The 23,988-nt window shown below is 38.8% G+C and overlaps 1 protein-coding gene across 6 annotated transcripts in view; it reads right to left on the reverse strand.

Annotated features, from left to right (window-relative positions):
* Window positions 1-6,371: 6,371 nt before the first annotated feature.
* Window positions 6,372-23,988, reverse strand: part of casz1 (castor zinc finger 1) — a 191,445-nt gene continuing 173,828 nt past the window's right edge. For 4 of the 6 annotated variants that reach the window (XM_061976565.1, XM_061976573.1, XM_061976558.1 and 1 more), the window contains 5 exons: window positions 22,861-23,032; window positions 19,864-20,012; window positions 15,761-15,989; window positions 14,978-15,340; window positions 6,372-9,945 (listed from right to left, as the gene is read on the reverse strand). In XM_061976565.1, coding sequence (XP_061832549.1) covers window positions 8,717-9,945; window positions 14,978-15,340; window positions 15,761-15,989; window positions 19,864-20,012; window positions 22,861-23,032 — 2,142 coding nt within the window. In that variant the 3' untranslated portion in view covers window positions 6,372-8,716. The remainder of the gene's footprint in view (window positions 9,946-14,977; window positions 15,341-15,760; window positions 15,990-19,863; window positions 20,013-22,860; window positions 23,033-23,988) is intronic. The other 2 variants (XM_061976589.1, XM_061976580.1) reach the window with 1 other exon arrangement.

Genomic DNA, 23,988 nt, shown 5'->3' on the forward strand with positions numbered 1-23,988 from the left:
TCTAATGCTTAAACCAAAAAAAAAAAAAAAGGGGAGTGCCCCTAAGAAAAGGCATTGAAGCTTTGGGAAGGCTATGCAGAACGAAACTAAAACTGAACTGGCTACAAAATAAATCAAAACAGAATGCTGGACGACAGCAAAGACTTACTGTGGAGCAGAGACGGCGTCCACAATGTACATCCGAACATGAAATGACAATCAACAATGTCCCCACAAAGAAGGATAAAAACAACTGAAATATTCTTGATTGCTAAAACAAAGTAGATGCGGGAAATATCGCTCAAAGGAAGTCATGAAACTGCTACAGGAAAATACCAAAAAAAGAGAAAAAGACACCAAAATAGGAGCGCAAAGTCCAAATAAGTCACGGCGTGATGTGACAGGTCATGACCTACTTTGAGACAAGTATAGTGATGCATGGTTGGTTTTGGTTTGAAACATATCCAACAATTATGACGACGACTTTTTACTGTCAACTGAGTTTAATTTTTTAAAGTTTTCTGCTGGTGGTGTGCCTCCGGATTTTTTCAATGAAAAAAATGTGCCTTGGCTCAAAAAAGGTTGAAAAACTCTGGTGTGTGTGAGCGTACACAGCCACCTGCTTTCTGTGTGTGTGTGCGTGTGTGTGTGTGTGTGTCCTCCCCCCATGCTTTGTGAACTTAATAAAAGCTGCCATTAAGCAGCGCTTCATCTGTTTGGGCCCTGATCTGCCTTATAGGCGTCATGTGACCACACACCTGTCAGGCGGCAGAATGTCGCTGCCTCTCACCGCTCGCAGTCAGAATGTTCCTGGCACGCCAAGCACCCGGTGTCAGTGCTTTAGTGGACTTGTACGAACTGGTGCTGCAGACGGTCCATGACGCCATGTTTCTATGCCCGCTCCACTGGGGCCTTGTGCTGACACAACAAGAATGGCACTCAGTGGTTAAGTCTTTCAATGTTTTATCGTTTTTACATTTTATGAGTGACATTTTTACACCTGTGTGGCCGGTGTCAATGTTAAAATGACAATTTTACATCTCTTTTTAATTATAATCCGAAAGAAATAAGGCAAATCCAACGAATCCGCTCTAGATTATATCTGTAATATTGTACATGGTAATATGGATTTGTTATATATTATATGATAATATAATGTAATATAATAATATAATATGACAGGCGGTAGAAAATGGATGGATAATATAATATAATAATATAATATATCAGTATATATTACATACTGTATATATAATATGTAAATATTAGATATATATTATATTTTATATTGTTACTATGGTACATTTTTAGTCTACTTTGTACCTTTTGATTTCGCCCTCTTTCTGTACCCTTGTGTGCATTATCCTTTCCATCCTTACCCTTTCCATCCTTTGTAACTAAGCTACTATGTGGAACAATTTCCCTTGTGGATCATTAAAGTTTGTCTAACCCACACAGTCACGGGGAGAACATGCAAACTCCACACAGAAAGATCCCGATTGAACTCAGGACTACTCAGGACCTTCGTATTGTGAGGCACATGCACTAACCCCTGTTCCACCATGCTGCTTTATATATATTTTACAGGGGCACCGAAAAGGGGGGGTAAAGGAGACGGATTCTAGGGGCCCATGATGGAGGGGGGCCCAGAGAGGCCCCTAATGATGATGAAATTATAATACAGAAAAAATAATGACACTGTGTTGGGGTCCCTGTAAAGATTCTTTTCATGAGGCCCAAAATCTCTAGCGGCGCCCCTGTATATTTATATGTATATATGTATGTAAAATCCCCTGAAGAGCAGTGAAACCTGCGAAACAGGCTTGTAAGGATGTTTTTTCCTGACCTAACATACATACATACAGAATGTTTATATATATATATATATATATATATATATATATATATATATATATATAAATATGTATATATATGTATATATATATATATATATATATATATATATATATATATATATATATATATATATATATATATATATATATATATATATATATATATATATGTCACGATGCTTCACTGTTTAAAAGGTTGAATTGTTGCTGCTTTGACTTTTTCCTTTCATGTCAGTAAAAATACATCTGACCACTTATCATTTCCCCGCCATTTTTTAAGTAAATGGTGCGTCCTTTTCTTATACGGTCGAAGCCCACACACCATTCAGAGGTCCTTTTTGTCTGATTTTCATGTAATATAATTTTCATGTTCATCTTTCTTTTTTTTTCTTTTTTTAATCTGGTTGATTATATACAGGATGCCAGCTGGCGGGCAGATGGCGAGGCCTTTACTTTCTTTTTTTATAGTGAAAAAAAACAAACCTCACAAGGAAGTGAAGGAGGAAGGACGGGGACAGCTGGAGACAAGGGGACACAGGCACACACCTGGCACACGGTGGGCTGATGAAAAAATAAATAGGGCCGTGAAAAATAACAGGTTAACTTGCGTGATTAATCCCCGAAAAAATATTGCAGATTAATCTCATAAATACATTTTGTCTTCTTACCTTAGTCCCAGATGGTTACCTGAAAGGTGGCACAGGTTGTTATATGCTCTGTGGTCAGGACAAAGATAATTGAGGTGCCTTATATCGCTTCACAGTAACCTTTGACTGGACTTCAGATAAAAGTGGTATCAAGTTTTAAGCAAGTAAATAATGTGCATTCAAGTAAAACATTAAAAAAAATGTTTCCTCTATGACAAGCCTGTGAAAATTAAGGCCCGTTAAGCGTTTTAATCTGGCCCGCCGGACATTCCCGAATAATTTTTTTTAGATCTTTATTAGGGATGTCCGATAATGGCTTTTTGCCGATATCCGATAGTCCGATATTGTCCAACTCTTTAATTACCGATACCGATATCAACCGATACCTATATATGCAGTCGTGGAATTAACACATTATTATGCCTAATTTGGACAACCAGGTATGGTGAAGATAAGGTACTTTTTAAAAAAATTAATAAAATAAGATAAATAAATTAAAAACAATTTTTTGAATAAAAAAGAAAGTAAAACAATATAAAAACAGTTACGTAGAAACTAGTAATTAATGAAAATGAGTAAAATTAACTGTTAAAGGTTAGTACTATTAGTGGACCAGCAGCACGCACAATCATGTGTGCTTACGGACTGTATCCCTTGCAGACTGTATTGATGTATATTGATATATAATGTAGGAACCAGAATATTAATAACAGAAAGAAACAACCCTTTTGTGTGAATGAGTGTGAATGAGTGTGCGGAACAAACGTCCAATTTCTTGCCACTTTCGCATCTTTGGGCCACTGGTGCAACTTGAATCCGTCCCTGTTCGTGTTGTTACACCCTCCAACAACACACCGACGAGGCATGATGTCTCCAAGGTACGGAAAACAGTCGAAAAAACGGAAAATAACAGAGCTGATTTGACTCGGTGTTTGTAATGTGTTTGAGAAAATGGCGGATTGCTTCCCGATGTGACGTCACGCTCCGAGAGCGAATATTAGAAAGGCGTTTAATTCGCCAAAATTCACCCATTTAGAGTTCGGAAATCGGTTAAAAAAATATATGGTCTTTTTTATGCAACATCAAGGTATATATTGACGCTTACATAGGTCTGGTGATAATGTTCCCCTTTAATTTGGAGACCTAAAAAGCAGTGGCGGGCCGTGCATTTCCCACCTTGGCCTTCAGTGATGTCCTACTTAAATACCTCTCAAAATACAATCATTCATGTCGCCACATGTCCACGGCTTGAAAAATACTATACAGAAACACACCTGGGCATTGAATCAACTCAATTTGTCACTAGTGTACAAAACGGGCTATTTTTTTTGCATCGGACGTGGTACTGTCAAAACAAAAGTAATTGTGAAAAAACATATTAAATGTGAAAAAATATATTTGAACTCACAATTTGTAGCGGCCATTTGATGCCGTATAAGCCATTGGTATCGCTCATAGTTGGTTATACGAGTGGAAGTGGCAGGCAAACCATTTCACCGCCAGGACTCTTTTAAATATCCTTCCTGAAAATGGCCTTGCAAATATATATCTACCACTTAATGAACGTTTTGCTCTGCTTCTTTGTTGGTTAAAAAAGGGAGTACCGCTGATTTCTCCGCTGGCCGGGTATGGCTCCGGTGCCACTTTCTGCTTTCGTAAAAATCACAACTTGTGATTGGATACTTGGGAGTGACAACTTAGTGAGTATCCAATCATAATCACAGTCACGTTCAACATAAGACTGCCTAGATGGGCTACTGTCAACAACTTGTGATCTCATCCGTTAACTGAATGTCATCCGTTCGTTTACACCGCACAGCCGCCGCTAACGTTGGTTCCGGCAGTATTCATACAGCGCTGGCAACAAGCTAGCTAAATTCTGATTGGATAAAAGCTCTAACTTAAAAACAGCCACACTGGAGCCTAATATGACATGAAGAGAATATGATGAATACTTTTATATATTTATAGTAGAGATGTCCGATAACATCGGACTGCAGATATTATCGACCGATAAATGCTTTAAAATGTAATATCGTAAATAATCGGTATCGGTTTCAAAAAGTAAGATTTATGACTTTTTAAAACGCCGCTGTGTACACGGAAGTAGGGAGAAAGTACAGAGCGCCAATAAACCTTAAAGGCACTGCCTTTGCGTGCCGGCCCAGTCACATAATATCTATCAAGTGAATGCACGCATACTTGGTCAATAGCCATGCAAGTCAGACTGAGGGTGGCCGTATAAACAACTTTAACACTGTTACAAATATGCGCCACGCCGTGAACCCACACCAAACAAGAATGACAAACACATTTCGGGAGAACATCCGCACCGTAACACAACATAAACACAACAGAACAAATACCCAGAACCCCTTTCAGCACTAACTCTTCCTGGACCCTACAATATACACCCCCGCTAGCCCCTACCCCGCCCACCTCGACCTCCTCATGCTCTCTCAGGGAGAGCATGTCCCAAATTCCAAGCCGCTGTTTTGAGGCATGTTAAAAAAAAAAAAAAGCACTTTGTGACTTCAATAATAAATATGGCAGTGCCATGTTGGCATTTTTTTCCATAACTCGAGTTGATTTATTTTGGAAAACCTTGTTACATTGTTTAATGCATCCAGCGGGGCATCACAACAAAATTAGGCATAATAATGTGTTCATTCCACGATTGTATATATCGGTATCGGTTGATATCGGTATCGGTAATTAAGAGTTGGATAATATCGGAATATCGGATATCGGCAAAAAAGCCATTATCGGACATATGTGCAACCAACCAATCATAGATGTTCTTACTGTATACGTGCAAGCACGTCTTGGAAGGAGGAAGGGGAGGGGTTTAGGGGAGCGGTGGAGAACAAGGAACACAACAAATAAGCGGCGTTTGATCATTTTAACGTGAAATAAATTATATCGATATTACGATATTTTTTTAATTCATATCTTGTTTAAAAATATATCGATATATCTTACAAACTCGATATATCGCCCTGCCCTATCATCCGGGACGCTACAATATACAACACCCCCCACCTCAACCCCGCCCACCTCAACCTCCTCATGCTCTCTCAGGGAGAGCATGTCCCAAATTCCAAACTGCTGTTTTGAGGCATGTTAAAAAAAAAAAAGCACTTTGTGACTTCAATAATAAATATGGCAGTGCCATGTTGGCACTTTTTTCCATAACTTGAGTTGATTTATTTTGGAAAACCTTGTTACATTGTTTAATGCATCACAACAAAATTAGGCATAATAATGTGTTAATTCCACAACTGTATATATCGGTATCGGTTGATAACGGAATCGGTAATTAAGAGTTGGACAATATCGGCAAAAAAAACATTATTGGACATCTCTGATTTATGGAAAGTCAATTAAAAATCAAATTAACTTTTATTAATTAATCATGATTTATGTCAAAAAGGCAGATTAACTCTTTAAGTGTGTTTTGCTTTCCGGTTTTGCGACTCGTGCTAACGATGGCCAAACATGACGATAACCGTAGAACTCAAAATTAGGAAATGATTGTGACACGAGCGTCAGGTTGCTCGACCCGCTCGAATGACGACTCGTCGTTTTCTTTTTCTCCTATTCTACATTCAAAGTCTGAGACAGAAAAACGGCCCAGATGGATTCAGAGCAGAACAAAGCAGGGCACAAGGTCATGAAATATGAATCGAAGCCGCCAACAGCTGGGACAGAGCCTCTGGTGTGTGTGTTTTTTTTAGTCTCTCTCACACGCACACACACACACACACTCCAGTAGTGTCAATGGCAGTTAGAAAAGGGCCCGCAAGTGCACCGCTGTGACCTTTGACACTAACCCCCCCTCCCCGACATGCCACCCAAAGTGTCCCGGACAAGCACTACATGTACAGTATGTGGTCATTATAATTATACTTTCTTTATTTCCAACTTTTTACAAGTCCTGCAATTGTACAGCCACACACGTACACACACACACACACACACACACACACGCACACGTAGAAAGTCAATTCAAGTGATTATTGTCTCCCAGCGCCTACAGTTGTGTCAGCAAAAGGGGACAAAAAAAAGGAGAGAAGGGGTGGAGGAAGATCCCCTGCTTGGCGAGAGAGTCCCGGGAGACAGCCGGTGAACGAGACGTGTCCACGGCAAACAAAGTCAATTCATCAGGGGAAGGAAAAAGCACACGGAAATGACAAATGAAAGAAATATTGAAATAAAAGAAGACACATTAATGCATGGATCCAATCGCTGTGTTGCAGCTTTGACATTATAGAAATCCTTATGAATTTGTGATGATTAAAAAAATGTCACGCACACACGCAAACTATGACGTTATTTGTATTCCTGCTTTTTTATTTGTCTTTTTTTTTTCCTTAGAATTTCCTCATTTTCTTTTCTACGTTTTTTCATTGTTGTTGCTGTTTTTACAGAGGAAAATACTGTACAACCTCTTTTTTTTTTAAATTTTTTTTTTTTTATTCTCAAAACAATATGTGGAGCAAAATCACCTACACACATCTTTATTCCCTATATGATGAATATTTATTTCCAATGCCAAGCTCAGGAGATACTTTATGACCAGTGTGTCCGCCCCTCAGTCGTACATATTTTCTCAAAACAAACCAAAGCGACAGATTCATAATTTAGCACGACAATAAGAGCATCGCCATCAAGTTTAAAAAAAAATTAAAATCACAGTCCTTATTAGTGTTTCCTCACACGCCTGCCATTTAACTGGCACGTCCGTTCGCTTGCTAACAAATATTCCCATCGACAAAAAGAAAGCAAAACAAAAAACAGTCTTATCTTTGTTTTTAAATAAATCACAAAACAATATTTTTTTCCACACTAACATCTATTTGTGCATTAAAGCAAAGTGAACTAAAAACAATCTTTTAAAGCAAATTCCCTGTTAACAGATATATATATATATATATACATATATATATATATCTTATATATTTTTTTGTTAAATCCCCAGACTGGTAAAAATGAAACTAAAAAGTGCAATAACACCCTAGAAATTCTCATTTTTTGTAAGGTCACATAAATATTAAATAAAACGCGTGACAACAGGAGCTCGACTATGACAGCCGTGACAGTGGCCCCCTCCCAAAAAACAAACAAAAAAACAAACAAAAAAAAAAACAACGCCGTTTGAGGCAGTTTTCGGTCTGTACATTTTTTCAAAATTAAATACACACCCTGACGCAAAACATCCGCCCCCCCGCCCCCCTTCTTCTATGGATCAGCTTACGGATTGATATGCGTCTCACTGACGGCAACAAAACAACATGATGCAAAATGGTAACAAAAATAAACACAAGTCATCCACCGCCTTTTGTATATGCGTCACGGTCAGCTCGTAGAAAAGTGCACTGTCCACACACGGAGTTGGTTTCCACCGCCAACATGGCGGCGGTCCTTGGGGAGGGGAGGGGGGCATGTTTTGTTTTTGGGAGGGGGGGGGGTTTAAATTACACAGGCTGCTTTTTTTTGGTGGCTTTACTAGCAGAATGTCACGAGAGAGCGAGGACGACGACGACGCCTCTAAAGATCCACAGTCCAAAATGTCTTAGAGAGAGGAACGTGTGACCCCTCCCTCCCTTGCTGTCTCATAATAATAATAATAATAATAATAATAATAATAATGATGATAATAATGATAAAGAAAAAAAAAATCAAACATCCTGTTTCTCTTTAGTGATTCACTTCCCTTTTTTTCTTTTTTTCATATGTGCGCTCGGCCCTTCAGTTCATGTTGCAAAGTTCCTTTTCTATGCTCACGCACACACACACACGCACACACACATACGCACGCACACACACGTACATAGATACTTATATCGGGAGACTTCTTTTTTTTTTTTTTCTCCACACCAAAAAACATGAAAAATAAAAAAGTAATAAATTAAAGTCAAACATGCACGCTCACAAAACGACTGATGCTTTACATGGCCCCCCCCCCCCCCCAACCCCCCAACCCGCGTGTAAACGGCGGTTTGATTCTGTGTGTCTCTGTTCATATTTTGAATGCATAATTGAATTAACAATGTTGGTCATCTTGTAAACATCATCATAAATCATTTTTGGGCCGTGGTGTTTTTCCTCTTCTTTTCTTTTTTTTTTTTCTCTTTCCTATCGTCCTGGCTGCTGTCGTGTGAAGTCCCCGAACGTGATGAACGAGAACACTTTCATTCCCGCTCGCTCGTCTACGACCGCCCGAGTTCGCCATCACGGGTCGCCGTCTTGTTTTTCCAGTTGGGAAGTGTCAGCGTGGTTGAGGGAAGCACGAAAACTCTCCCCGTTGTCCTTCTCCCCGTCGGGCTCCGCCATCGAATCGTCGTTGGAGTCAGAGTTGAGGTCTTCCTCGTCATCCTCCTCCTCGTCCTCTTCTTCTTCCTCCTCGGCCCGCACCCCCTCTTCGGGCGACATGTCGTCCTCGGCCTCGCCAGACATTCCCGTGGTGTCGTCCTGAGCCGCCAGCACGCCGGGTGTGCGCCGCGCCGCCTCCTGGTGCAGCTTCTTGCTGAGGTCCAGAGAGTCGTTGAGACCCAGGCCGGCGGCGTTCTTGAGGAAGAAGAGCGAGCCGCTGGTGTCCGTGCCCAGGTTGAGGGAGCTGTCCAGGCTGATGGGGGCCGGGTACGGGTGGTGGTGGTAGTCGGCGGCGCCGGCGGAGTAGAGCATGGAAGGGGCGCTGCTGTTGATGGCGTGGGTCAGGCCGTGGAGGCGGGCGGGCGAGGACGTGGTGAGGAGCACGGAAGCGGCGGGGGAGGCCAAGTGGTGCACGCCTTCCTGTTTGGGTGAGACGGGCGGCAGCTCGCCTCGCTCCTGCTTCTCGTGCTTGCGCTTGTGGGAGTCCATCTGGGACATTCCCACCACAGTGTGCTTACATTCGGGGAAGGTGCAGTGGAAGTGGGAACACTTGAGCTTATACTTGCAGTCGGGAACCTCGCAGTCGGCGCTGGAGCTGAACTGACAGAAGCCGGCGGCGCTGATCACGTCCTGCTTGCCGTGATGCTTGCGGTGCGCCGTCACCTTGGTGCTGTCGGTGCAGCGGAAGCCGCAGCGCAGGCAGTGGAAGTGGGTGCTGTTGCCCGAGAACTGGCAGTCGGGGAAGTTGCAGCTGAGCGTGGACTTGAAGCGCTTGAAGTCGTCCAGGACCAGGTTGTCCACGCGGTCGTGGTGCTGGGCGTGCTTGTACATGTGTGTGCGGCCGCAGAACTTGTAGCCGCAGTTCTCGCGCGTGCAGTGGTAGTGCGTCACCTTCAGGGAGAACTGGCAGCCCGAGTCCTTGCAGTTCTCGTACAGGTCGTAGCGACGGAAGCCTTCCAGCATCATGCCCTCGTCCAGCATCTTGCGCGAAGACGCCGTCTTGCGCCGCTTGCCGAACGGAGACATGTCCTCGATGATCCAGAAGCGCTTCTTGGCTCCGGCGGCGGTGGGGATGGAGATGGTGTTTCCTGGAGGAAGCACATTAAAGTGTAATCAGTTGCTTCTCAAAGTGAAAGCCACAAACTCCATAATCACGCAGCGAGATGTTCCTGCTAATGTCCAACCTTACTCAGCCAGGAGTGCTTCACAGCTGAGTAAGCACGCACAGCCACAAAGTCCTGCTCCTAATTCCCATAATGACTCAAAGAGGAGGCAAAGTGAAAGATTGACTTTGGAACATGACACTTTTACGCCGTGTCTCCTGCCTCCAAACAGAGACGGAGATGCGGGTCTTGACCGACCCTCTTATCTGCGCCCTACTTTACGAGGGGGCCTCCACCTTGGGGTCACCGCTAATGATGTGATACCCTATTGCATGATGGGAAACAGTGGGCCTCCATAAAACTTGAGGCGTGATTAAAATAACTGGCTTGTTAATGGATGATGAAGATGGCCTGTTTTTTTAGGCACTAAAAGGACGTGTAACACTCTAGAGTTGCAACGATTAATCGATTCGAAAAAAAAAGCTTTGATTTATATTCTGTTGCTTCGATTAATCGTTTCATGAGTATAACTAATAACATATGATAGTTGGAACTTTGAATACACAGACATAGTTTCTGCAAGGCCTCTGCAATAGCATCTGCACTCTAAAACAATTAATAGATAAAAATAAAAAGCTTCAATTTATATTTTGTTGCTTCGATTAATCGTTTCATGAGTATAACTAATAACAAATGATAGTTGATAGTTGGAACTTTGAATACACAGACACAGTTTCTGCAAGGCCTCTGAAACAGATCTACACTCTAAAACAATTAATCGATTAAAAAAAAAAAAGCTTTGATTTATATTTTGTTGCTTTGAATAATCGTTTCATGAGTATAACTAATAACAAATGATAGTTGATAGTTGGAACTTTGAATACACAGACGCAGTTTCCGCAAAGCTCTGCAATAGATCTACACTCTAAAACAATTCATCAATTAAAAAAAACAAAAAGCTTTGATTCATATTCTGTTGCTTCGATTAATCGTTTTATGAGTATAACTAATAACATATGATAGTTGGAACTTTGAATACACAGACATAGTTTCCGCAAGGCCTCTGCAATAGCATCTGCACTCTAAAACAATTAATAGATTAAAAAAAAAAATGCTTCAATTTATATTTTGTTGCTTCGATTAATCGTTTCATGAGTATAACAAATGATAGTTGATAGTTGGAACTTTGAATACACAGACATAGTTTCTGCAAGGCCTCTGCAACAGATCTACACTCTAAAACTATTTAAAAAAAAGAAAAAAGATTTGATTTATGTTTTGTTGCTTCGATTAATCGTTTAATGAGTGTGACTAATAAAAATGTTTAAAAAAAATCCGGACTGCATAGACATTAATCGATTAATTAATCGATTAAAAAAAAGAAGCTTCGATTTATATTTTGTTGCTTCGATTAAAATGATAGTTGGAACTTAGAATACACAGACGCAGTTTCCGCAAAGCTCTGCAATAGATCTACACTCTAAAACAATTAATCAATTAAAAAAAACAAAAAACTTTGATTTATATTTTGTTGCTTCGATTAATCGTTTAATGAGTATAACTAATAACAATGATAGTTGGAACTTTGAATTCACAGACACAGTTTCCGCAAAGCTCTGCAATAGATCTACACTCTAAAACAATTAATCGATAAAAACTAAAATGCTTCGATTTATATTTGTTGCTTCGATTAATCGTTTCATGAGTATAACTAATAACATATGACAGTTGGAACTTTGAATACACAGGCATAGTTTCCGCAAGGCCTCTGCAATAGCATCTGCACTCTAAAACAATTAATAGATAAAAAAAAAAATGATTCAATTTATATTTTGTTGCTTCGATTAATCGTTTCATGAGTATAACTAATAACAAATGATAGTTGATAGTTGGAACTTTGAATACACAGACACAGTTTCTGCAAGGCCTCTGAAACAGATCTACACTCTAAAACTATTAATCGATAAAAAAAAAGGATTTGATTTATATTTTGTTGCGTCGATTAATCGTTTAATGAGTGTGACTTATAAAAATGTAAAAAAAATAAATCTGGACTGCATAAACATAGTTTCTACGGGCCTCTGTAGTAGATCTACACTCTAAAACAAAAAAAAAGCTTTGATTTATATTTTGTTGCTTCGATTAATCGTTTCATGAGTATAACTAATAACAGATGATAGTTGATAGTTGAAACTTTGAATAAATACACGGACGCAGTTTCCGCAAAGCTCTGCAATAGATCTACACTCTAAAACAATTAATCAATTAAAAAAAACAAAAAACTTTGATTTATATTTTGTTGCTTCGATTAATCGTTTAATGAGTATGACTAATAACAATGATAGTTGGAACTTTGAATACACAGACACAGTTTCCGCAAAGCTCTGCAATAGATCTACACTCTAAAACAATTAATCGATTAGAAAAAAAAGCTTTGATTCATATTCTGTTGCTTCGATTAATCGTTTCATGAGTATAACTAATAACATATGATAGTTGGAACTTTGAATACACAGACATAGTTTCCGCAATGCCTCTGCAATAGCATCTGCACTCTAAAACAATTAATGGATTAAAAAAAAAAATGCTTCAATTTATATTTTGTTGCTTCGATTAATCGTTTCATGAGTATAACAAATGATAGTTGATAGTTGGAACTTTGAATACACAGACATAGTTTCTGCAAGGCCTCTGCAATAGCATCTGCACTCTAAAACAATTAAAACAAAAGAAAAAAGATTAGATTTATATTTTGTTGTTTCGATTAATCGTTTAATGAGTGTGACTAATAAAAATGTTTAAAAAAAATCCGGACTGCATAGACATTAATCGAGTAATTAATCGATTAAAAAAAAGAAGCTTCGATTTATATTTTCTTGCTTCGATTAATCGTTTCATGAGTTTAACTAATAACAAATGATAGTTGGAACTTAGAATACACAGACGCAGTTTCCGCAAAGCTCTGCAATAGATCTACACTCTAAAACAATTAATCAATTAAAAAACCCAAAAAACTTTGATTTATATTTTGTTGCTACGATTAATCGTTTAATGAGTATAACTAATAACAATGCTAGTTGGAACTTTGAATTCACAGACAGTTTCCGCAAAGCTCTGCAATAGATCTACACTCTAAAACAATTAATCGATAAAAACAAAAATGCTTCGATTTATATTTTGTTGCTTCGATTAATCATTTCATGAGTATAACTAATAACATATGATAGATAGTTGATAGTTGGAACTTTGAATACACATACATAGTTTCCGCAAGGCCTCTGCAATGGCATCTAAACTCTAAAACAATTAATAGATTAAAAAAAAATGCTTCAATTTATATTTTGTTGCTTCGATTAATCGTTTCATGAGTATAAGTAATAACAAATGATAGTTGATAGTTGGAACTTTGAATACACAGACATAGTTTCTGCAAGGCCACTGCAACAGATCTACACTCTAAAACAATTAATCAATAAAAAAGAAAGAAAAAGATTTGATTTATATTTTGTTGCTTCGATTAATCGTTTAATGAGTGTGTCTAATAAAAAGGTTAAAACAAATCTGGACTGCATAAACATAGTTTCCGCAAGGCCTCTGCAATAGCATCTGCACTCTAAAACAATTAATAGATAAAAAAAAAAAGCTTCAATTTATATTTTGTTGCTTTGATTTGGGGCGGTATAGCTCAGTTGGTAGAGTGGCCGTGCCATCAACCTGAGGGTTGCAGGTTCGATCCCCACTTCTGCCATCCTAGTCACTGCCGTTGTGTCCTTGGGCAAGACACTTTACCCACCTGCTCCCAGTGCCACCCACACTGGTTTAAATGTAACTTAGATATTGGGTCTTCACTATGTAAAGCGCTTTGAGTCACTAGAGAAAAGCGCTATATAAATATAATTCACTTCACTTCACACATTAATCGTTTCATGAGTATAACTAATAAAAAATTATAGTTGGAACTTAGAATACACAGATGCAGTTTCCGCAAAGCTCTGCAATAGATCTACACTCTAAAACAATTAATCAATTAAAAAAAACAAAAAACTTTGATTTATATTTTGTTGCTTCGATTAATCGTTTAATGAGTATAACTAATAACAATGATAGTTGGAACTTTGAATACACAGACACAGTTTCTGCAAAGCTCTGCAATAAATCTACACTCTAAAACAATTAATGGATTAAAAAAAAAAAATGCTTCAATTTCTATTTTGTTGCTTCGATTAATTGTTTCATGAGTATTACTAATAACAAATGATAGTTGATAGTTGGAACTTTGAATACACAGACATAGTTTCTGCAAGGCTGCAACAGATCTACACTCTAAAACAATCAATCAATGAAAAAAAAGAAAAAGATTTGATTTATATTGTGTTGCTTCGATTAATCGTTTAATGAGTGTGACTAATAAAAAGGTTAAAAAAAATCTGGACTGCATAAACAGTTTCCGCAAGGCCTCTGCAATAGCATCTGCACTCTAAAACAATTAATGGATTAAAAAAAAAAATGCTTCAATTTATATTTTGTTGCTTTGATTAATCGTTTCATGAGTATTACTAATAACAAATGATAATTGATAGTTGGAACTTTGAATACACAGACATAGTTTCTGCAAGGCCTCTGCAACGGATCTACACTCTAAAACTAAACATATACATATGTTTATCTATTTTATGGCTGAATGTAGTTTATCATAGAACTGGCACTCAATTTTGTTAAAAAAAACATTGATTTTGAAATGAGAATCGATTTTGAAACAAATTGTTACCCCCCAAGAAATGAATCGAATCGTGCGGTGCCCAAATGTTCACAGCTCTAATGTTCACTTCCTGTATGTTACGGCTAGATGTCCCAATACTTTAGTCCAAGTCATCCATGCTGTACTATAGACAAGAGTGAGTTGATCTTGCTGGAAAAGCCTATTTATGATGTGGTCTTTGCATGAAAGTACATAGAAATGTTAACAGCACAGGACTCAATAGAGATTGACAGCTGCAGTGTTTGGGGATGTAAGTACCTGCAGCATCCTGCACTATAGGGACGTCATTTTTAACTGGAGACGGAGTGGCAATGATGGGGCTGAAAGCTGGTGTGTTGGTTGGCATGACAACACTCCGAGTGGCTCCCAGAGAGGTGCTGAGCAGAGAGTATGACAGACAGGATGGAGCGAGGAGGTATGGGAGCGAGGGCAGGGGATGTCGGAGGAGAGCGGGAGATAAGGATGAGGCCTGGGCCTGCAGGCCGGCCTGAGGAACGGAAAGAGGAGGAGGTAGAAGCTGCGGTGGAGGAGGAGGAGCTGGAGGAGGTGAGGAAGGAGGTGCGTTTTGAGGAGTGTCAGCAGGGGTGGTGGGAGCAGAGGTGGTGGTGGGGTAGCCTTGTCCTGGAAAGACAGGGTGAGTAAAGAGGGTGAAGGGAGGACAGGAGGAAGGGGAGGAAACACACACACACACACACCCACACACACACACACACACACACACACATAGAGGGATGGGGGGTAAAAAGGGAAGACAAAGATAAGAGAATGAAACAAAATGAGACCCATTGAAGACAAGTAAGGCAGAAAAACAATGATGATAGAGGAAGCACCCCACAGAGAATTGTGAACTTATTTGACTAAAAGTGCAGAAAAAGTGGACAAAAAGTCACAATTCCAAACATTTTTTTTATGCTTCATGAAGATGACCAAGCAGAATTTATCCGTAACTCAACACTGTTGCCATGGCGCTGATTCTATGTTATGATATCATGCTGGTGATAAGGAGTGTGGCATGACAATGCATGTTTCCATGTGTCTCACCTGCTGGGGAGCCCTCATTGCCCAAGGGGGTGCTGGTGCAGCTGCGGTCCTGGTTGGAGGACTCGGATGAGATCCCCAAGGGGCTTCCCCCGCCTCCCATGTAGTCCACGTAATCATCTGCGTCGTCTAAGGTGGCGGAGGAGTAGCTGGAAGTGATGTCAGAGTGGGCCCCCATGGGCCCCGACATCGTGCCGTGCATCTCATCTGTCCTCTGGCCGAGTGGCATCACCTGCAAAGACGACGGTCAAACATTTCTGCATGCTGCACAGGTGTTTGTGCCATTAGATGAGGAGAAGAAGGCACAAAACCAGAAAAGCCACAATTAAATCACAGGTGCTCATACTCAACCGTGTCGTCGTTTTATGTGGCCCATTAAAAGCCTGGAAATAACGTGTCAATAAAGCACTTCATCTGTCTTACTAAACTTATTCCTTCATTCAATTTTGACAGAAAAACTGCATGTACTGCATACAACTGCCCGTCTTAAAAACTTGAATATTATGTAAAAATGCAAAAAAAACATCACACTATCATATATTCCAAACATCTTGGGGATACTCTGCTTTTCATCCTGACTTATGATTTCAAACTAAGTTATTTATCAATTTGTACATATTTATTTTGTTTAATAACTGAATGCATAGAGAATTGTGTAATAATGTTATAATTTTTTTTTTTCATTCATTTTTATTTATCTCCTTCATTGATGTGCATCTTTGATCGATAGACAATTATACCACAATTATTCTATTATACATTTACACACCAATGCCTGAGAAGGAGCAGGATGAAGAAAAATCTTATATTTTCCTGGCCTCTTCAACATAATACGTAGTCTTACTTAATGATATCATATAAATCAATAATTACAATCAAATATAACGAAAACAAACAAAAAAACACACAAAAAAACACAAGTGCAAAACAAGTACAAACCGAACAAAAAAAAACAAAAAAAGTAATATACATCTCACGGGATGATACCAGGCAAAAAATAAGTAAAATAATAAATATAAAGCAAAATGTAAACACTTATGGCTGTCCATATGATCTTATTGTTCTGTCTTTATATATTTTTTCAATTGGAATATATTTTTACAATATTTTATCTCATTGTAAAGAGAATTCCATAGTTTAACCCCCACCACTGATATGCACACTTGTTTTAAAGTTGTCCTTGAATACTGATGTCGGAAATGACCTTTTCTTCTATGCTCTTCATTCTCAGAAGTGATGACAAACATGTTATAAGGCTATTATACATTTATATTCATACTTTTTCCACTGTTAGTAAGAGTGATGTGGCCCTCAATGAGTGGGCCACAGACACACTCAAATATCATAAGTGTTTTTGGTCTGTTCGGTGTAGAGCTGTCACTTATAAGACAAAAGTAATAACAATGATATAAAAATACCCTCATTTTAATTTTGAATCTGCATACACGGATGACCTGTAAACTAGCAAAACATTTTTTATTTTTTTAGACTTAGACTTCCTTTTTATTGTCATTCAAATTTGAACTTTACAGCACAGATAAGAACGAAATTTCGTTACAGAAGCTCATGGTAGTGCAGGATAAAAAAAGCAATAAGGTGCATATATGAATAAATAAATATATATAAATAATATATAAATATATATATAAAATAAATAAATATATATAAATACATTTTACATTTATTAATAAATAAAATATATTTTCTAACACATGATTTACAGTTTTACTTTTTTCCATCTTGGTATTTATATTATATGTTTATTTGTATCATTTCGATGTATTTTTTCATGTTTTAAATCTTATTTTCTATATATTATATATCTAGAAAAAACTTAAAAACTGTATCATTTGGAAAAACTTTTAATTCAAAGTAAACAATTATGAATATTTTAGGCACATCTCACATTTACATAATGCTCGTATTGTTTTAGTTGCGCAACACTGAAATACTTTTGGGAGGAAGTAAACTCAGTTATGTTTGATTGATTGAAACTTTTATTAGTAGATTGCACATACAGTACACATTCCGTACAATTGACCACTAAACGGTAATACCCAAATAAGTTTTTCAACTTGTTTAAGTTGGGGTCCACGTGAATCAATTCATGGTATGTTCAAAGTACTGGGATATAATGACAAGTGAGATTAATGAGTATGGGACATATTGTGTCAGTGGTATGGACGGAGGATCGTTTTTGGCTAAGGTGCTTTTTACGGCTCCTAGAAAAAAAAGCTATCACAAGATCACTGATACCGATTCCTATTTGGAATCGGTGGCACATTATAAAGGAAATATGGACAATGGAAAACATGACTCATGAACTGTATTACATTTGAGTGAAAGACTGGTTAAAGAAAAGATGGCTGAAGTGGACAATTTATTTGGAAAAAAAAAATACTTATGTTTAGTATGGAAGCACCCTTGTGATGATACCACTGAAAAAAACAAAGAATGTTCTCACAAGCATATTTTGCTTTGTTTGTTTATTATTGTTATTTGTCGTTGTTGTTGTTTTTTTTACAAAATACAATTGTAGTTATTTCTTTCTCTTAAGTTTTGCACTATTTTAACTAAGATATATTCATACATTTATCACATACGCTAAATTAGGGGTGTCAAACGTACGGCCTGAGGGCCGGATCAGGCCCGCGAACAGGTTTTATCCGGCCCGCGGGATGAGTTAAGTATAAAAATTAACCTGAAATTTTTGAATGAAAGAATCAGCTGTTCTAATTGTAGCAATTCTTTGTATCTTTGTAGATGATGCTACATATGTACAAAATAAACCACATGATGTTAGTACATCAGTCGAGGAAAATGATCAAACTACATAAATAACATCCTGTAATTTGATTTTGATATCATTTTTTTTATCTTGATAGATTGAAAATTAACACCAATGAGTTGACTGATGAACATTATCACATCATTTTTTCAGAAAGTATAAATAACGACAAATAAAGATAGAATACTATTAACTGCAACATGTAAGAAAGTGCTTGTTCTATTTTTATACAAAACAAAAATAAATCTGAAGTCGTCTTTATTTTTTAAGGTATCCTGCTGTGATTATACCGGTCCGGCCCACTTGGGAGTAGATTTTTCTCCATGTGGCCCCTGATCTAAAATGAGTTTGAAACATCTGCTCTAAATATTCCAATACAAATTAAGTAAAATAAAAAGTAAATTAAAAATGTTTATAAATATATATATTAGTTATGTTTTGTAGTTCTGTCTTTATCTTAAGGTTTGCACTATTTCAACAGTCATCTTTATATTTCTATTACCGTATTTTTCGGAGTATAAGTCGCACCGGCCGAAAATGCATAATAAAGAAGGAAAAAAACATATATAAATCGCACTGGAGTATAAGTCGCATTTTTTGGGGAAATGTATTTCATAAAACCCAACACCAAGAATAGACATTTGAAAGGCAATTTAAAATAAATAAAGAATAGTGAACAACAGGCTGAATAAGTGTACGTTATATGAGGCATAAATAACCAACTGAGAACGTGCCTGGTATGTTAACGTAACATATTATGGTAAGAGTCATTCAAATAACAATAACATATAGAACATGCTATACGTTTACCAAACAATCTGTCACTCCTAATCGCTAAATCCCATGAAATCTTATACGTCTAGTCTCTTACGTGAATGAGCTAAATAATATTATTTGATATTTTACGGTAATGTGTTAATAATTTCACACATAAGTCGCTCCTGAGTATAAGTCGCACCCACGGCCAAACTATGAAAAAAACTGCGACTTATTATGTATATTTGTTCCCTCTAAAATGTCAAATAAAAACTGCAAAACTATGTATTCATTTATGTGTCATGTTTTAATGATGGTCTTCATTATTTACTGCAAACCTCTGTTCTGAAAGCATGACTTCTAACAACTGGCTGTCTACCTGTGTGTATGTTAGCACAAAGCAGCGAATCCGGAGTAAAAATGAGTTTAAAACACTTCTTTTCAACACATAAAAAGTTAAACGCTTATTAAAGAGTGTCTGTGAGGCACTTGGCACCTGATGCACTTCACATATTTTTGCGTAATTACCACCTCGTGAAAGTCACATTGTGTCTCATTGTACCTGGGACGGGACTCGATCAAAATTCTTGCCGAGCATCCGCCTCATGTGTTTGCGTGCGTGCGAGGTCATCTGGTGCTTGAGCAGGAAGGAGAACTGGCAGCCCTCGCGGATGCAGTGAAAGTGGCTGTTGACTTGGTTATATTTACAACCTGGCAACACACACAAAAACAACAACAGTCGTAAACATGCTCCAAAGAGTATTGTGCTAAAAGGCCAAATATTACGAGTGTGACACGGGTTCCTTTGATTAGATCAGGCAAAGTGCAATATTTGTACTTTTTTTTTTTTTTTAATACCATGATAAAGCTGTGACACGTAGGAGGAATATTAGATCACCGGAGTGTCACACTGAGCAAGTCAGGGCTTCTATGCACTAAACCTGTGGAGCTCTTTTATTACACTGACATGCTTTATTCAATTAGGAATTTACATAAATAAATTCTCATTTTGGGTGGGCCAATAATGCACACACACCCCTGCGAGCCAAAGTAAATACACAATTATTGCCGTATTAAATTCATTTTTCCAAGTGTCTCCATTGTTGTTTGCGCTTTTGTTCCCTTTTCTGAACTGCAGCCTGCGACATCTTCTGCTCTTTCCCCCTGTTTTTAGGCCCTAATTGCTTTATGATTTCAAATTAAATGAATGTTCCATTTTGTGCCGCTTAATCAAATACTCTTTTATAAAAGGCAGGCAGGAATAATTGAGTAACATGCTGGGCAGGTGCTAGCATGTCAGTAACCATGGCACCCGGGTTTGAGGGCAGCGTACGCGTGTGTCATCAAACAGCGCACACACACATAGCGTTTTAAAGTTGAGCAAATAACAGCAACCCCCGTGACACGGCGTGCCTTTTGTGACATAGAAGCCAGGTAACATCATCAGTTTAACGCGGCTGCCATGGATACTGGCAAGCCATCAATTCTTTATGACGGGAGTGTTAGCCATGTTAATCCTCTCTGTTCCCCTCCAACACACCCCAGCTCAAACAATACACTTGGCAGATCAGGCTGGGGACAAAAAACAGCTGTTTAGGGCTTGTTTTTGTTTGCTTTGTCTCGGCGTAGTGAAAAGCTTGTGTAACTGCGGGGGAAAAAAAAAAAAAAAAAAAGTACGACAAAACAGATCACTTTTAATTCATTTGTGCGTGATGGCAGCGGCGGCTGTGAGGCGCAGCTTCCCAGCGCAAACAGGCTAAACCAGACAAGCCGGTTAATTAACAAACACAAACCTAATTGCTCATTTCTGACAGGGGCAAAAAAAAAAAAAAAAAAAAAGGAAGAGGAAAACAAAGCCGGATGCCCACTGATGTTATTGCTGCTACAGTCGGACCACCTTGGGGACCTGAGGTGTCTTTGCGAGGAAGACAAATAAAGCGGAGAACGCCCTCCTTGTCGTAGCAACACTTCCCTGACATCTTTGACGATTGGACACGCCGAGCAGAAAAGCAAGACCGAGTCATTCAGAATTTGGTTCACTTTTTCATGAAAAAAACATTTGTGTCATGCATATTGTGCATCGAGCGTCACGGGATAAGTTATCTGCCCGTTTGTGCTTTTTCTTCGGCTTGTCAGAAGAGAAGTTACCATACTTGCCAACCCCGAGACTCCCGAAATTCAGCGCCTCTCCCCGAAAACCTCCCGGGACAAATTTTCTCCCGAAAATCTCCCGAAATTCAGGCGGAGTTGGAGGCCACGCCCCCTCCAGCTCCATGCGGACATGAGTGACGTGTCGACAGCCCGTTTTCACGTCCGCTTTCCCACAATATAAACATCGTGCCTTCCCAATCACGTTATAACTGTAGAATGATCGAGGGCGAGTTCTTGGTTTCTTATGTGGGTTTATTGTTAGGCAGTTTCATTAACGTCCTCCCAGCGCGGCAAAAACACACAACAACAGCAGTCACGTTTTCGTCTATCGTAAAGCAGTTCGTCTGCCGTAAACAACAATGTTGTGACACTCTTAAACAGGACAATACTGCCATCTACTGTACATGCATATGTGACAATAACATCTAGGGCTTTTAGAGCATTTATCGGCCGATAATATCGGCAAGCCGATATTATCGGCCGATAAATGCTTTAAAATGGAATATTGGAAATTATCGGTATCGTTTTTTTTATTATCGGTATCGTTTTTTTAATTTTTTTTTATTTATTAGATCAACATAAAAAACACAAGATACACTTACAATTAGCGCACCAACCCAAAAAACCTCCCTCCCCCATTTACACTCATTCACACAAAAGGGTTGCTTCTTTCTGTTATTAATATTCTGGTTCCTACATTATATATCAATATATATCAATACAGTCTGCAAGGGATACAATCCTTAAGCACACATGATTGTGCGTGCTGCTGGTCCACTAATAGTACTAACCTTTAACAGTTAATTTTACTCATTTTCATTAATTACTAGTTCCTATGTAACTGTTTTTATATTGTTTTACTTTCTTTTTTATTCAAGAAAATGTTTTTAATTTATTTATCTTATTTTATTTTATTAATATTTTAAAAAAGGACCTTATCTTCACCATACCTGGTTGTCCAAATTAGGCATAATAATGTGTTAATTCCACGACTATATATATCAGTATCAGCTGATATCGGTATCGGTTGATATCGGTATCGGTAATTAAAGAGTTGGACAATATCGGAATATCGGATATCGGCAAAGAGCCATTATCGGACATCCCTAGTTAATACCCATCTTGACTAACTGGGTTAATAAAAGTGCCACAGACTTTTTACAGTACAGTTGTCATTCACTTCAATTTCACTGAACCCCGCTAAAAAATGAATATCTTTATATGTATACTTTCACCGGAAAATATATTGAGATATACTGTATATGGAATATTGAGTTTAAGTAAAAATATATCGAGATATACTTTTTCGTCCATTTCGCCCAGCCCTACTACATGAGGTGCTTTTGCGACACAAGGCGCCTTCACATCACCCCCTAATCAGTCGTCATTGTTGGAGATGCTTTCTTACCCAGCCGTCCGCACTCCTCCCGCTTAGTGAAGTATTTGAAGCCGTTGGCGGCGCGGCGCTCGGCCTTCTCGTGCTTCTTGACGTGCCACGGAAGCTTGGTGGTGATGTTGGTGACGAAGTAGCAGCCGGGCCGCAGACAGTGATAGTGGCCCCGCATTCGGAACTCGCAGTGCTGCAAGGACGACACAAACAAGACGTTCCATCGGCGTGGTTGACAGACAAAATACGAGATGGTGAAAGAAATGAGGAAGATGTCATCTCATATGCTCCTCACGGCCTCTAGGGGACCGATTTGTGCGGTATCTGTGATGTATTAAAGGGGAACATTATCACCAGACCTATGTAAGCGTCAATATATACCTTGATGTTGCAGAAAAAAGACCATATATTTTTTTAACCGATTTCCGAACTCTAAATGGGTGAATTTTGGAGAATTAAACGCCTTTCTAATATTCGCTCTCGGAGCGATGACGTCACGTTGTGACGTCACATCGGGAATCAATCCGCCATTTTCTCAAACACCGAGTCAAATCAGCTCTGTTATTTTCTGTTTTTTCGACTGTTTTCCGTACCTTGGAGACATCATGCCTCGTCGGTGTGTTGTCGGAGGGTGTAACAACACGAACAGGGACGTATTCAAGTTGCACCAGTGGCCCAAAGATGTGAAAGTGGCAAGAAATTGGACGTTTGTTCCGCACACTTTACCGACAAAAGCTATGCTACGACAGAGATGGCAAGAATGTGTGGATATCCTGCGACACTCAAAGCAGATGCATTTCCAACGATAAAGTCAAAGAAATTTGCCGCCAGACCCCCATTGAATCTGCCGGAGTGTGTGAGCAATTCAGGGACAAAGGACCTCGGTAGCACGGCAAGCGATGGCGGCAGTTTGTTCCCGCAGACGAGCGAGCTAAACCCCCTGGATGTCTTGGCTCACACCGTCCCTTATGCCACCGAAGATGATCAAGAGAAGAATATCGACCCTAGCTTCCCTGGCCTGCTGACATCAACTCCAAAACTGGACAGATCAGCTTTCAGGAAAAGAGCGCGGATGAGGGTATGTCTACAGAATATATTAATTGATGAAAATTGGGCTGTCTACACTCTCAAAGTGCATGTTGTTGCCAA

The sequence above is a fragment of the Nerophis lumbriciformis genome, linkage group LG01 (genome assembly GCF_033978685.3).
Source record: "Nerophis lumbriciformis linkage group LG01, RoL_Nlum_v2.1, whole genome shotgun sequence".
In the NCBI taxonomy this organism is placed as follows: Eukaryota; Metazoa; Chordata; class Actinopteri; order Syngnathiformes; family Syngnathidae; genus Nerophis; species Nerophis lumbriciformis.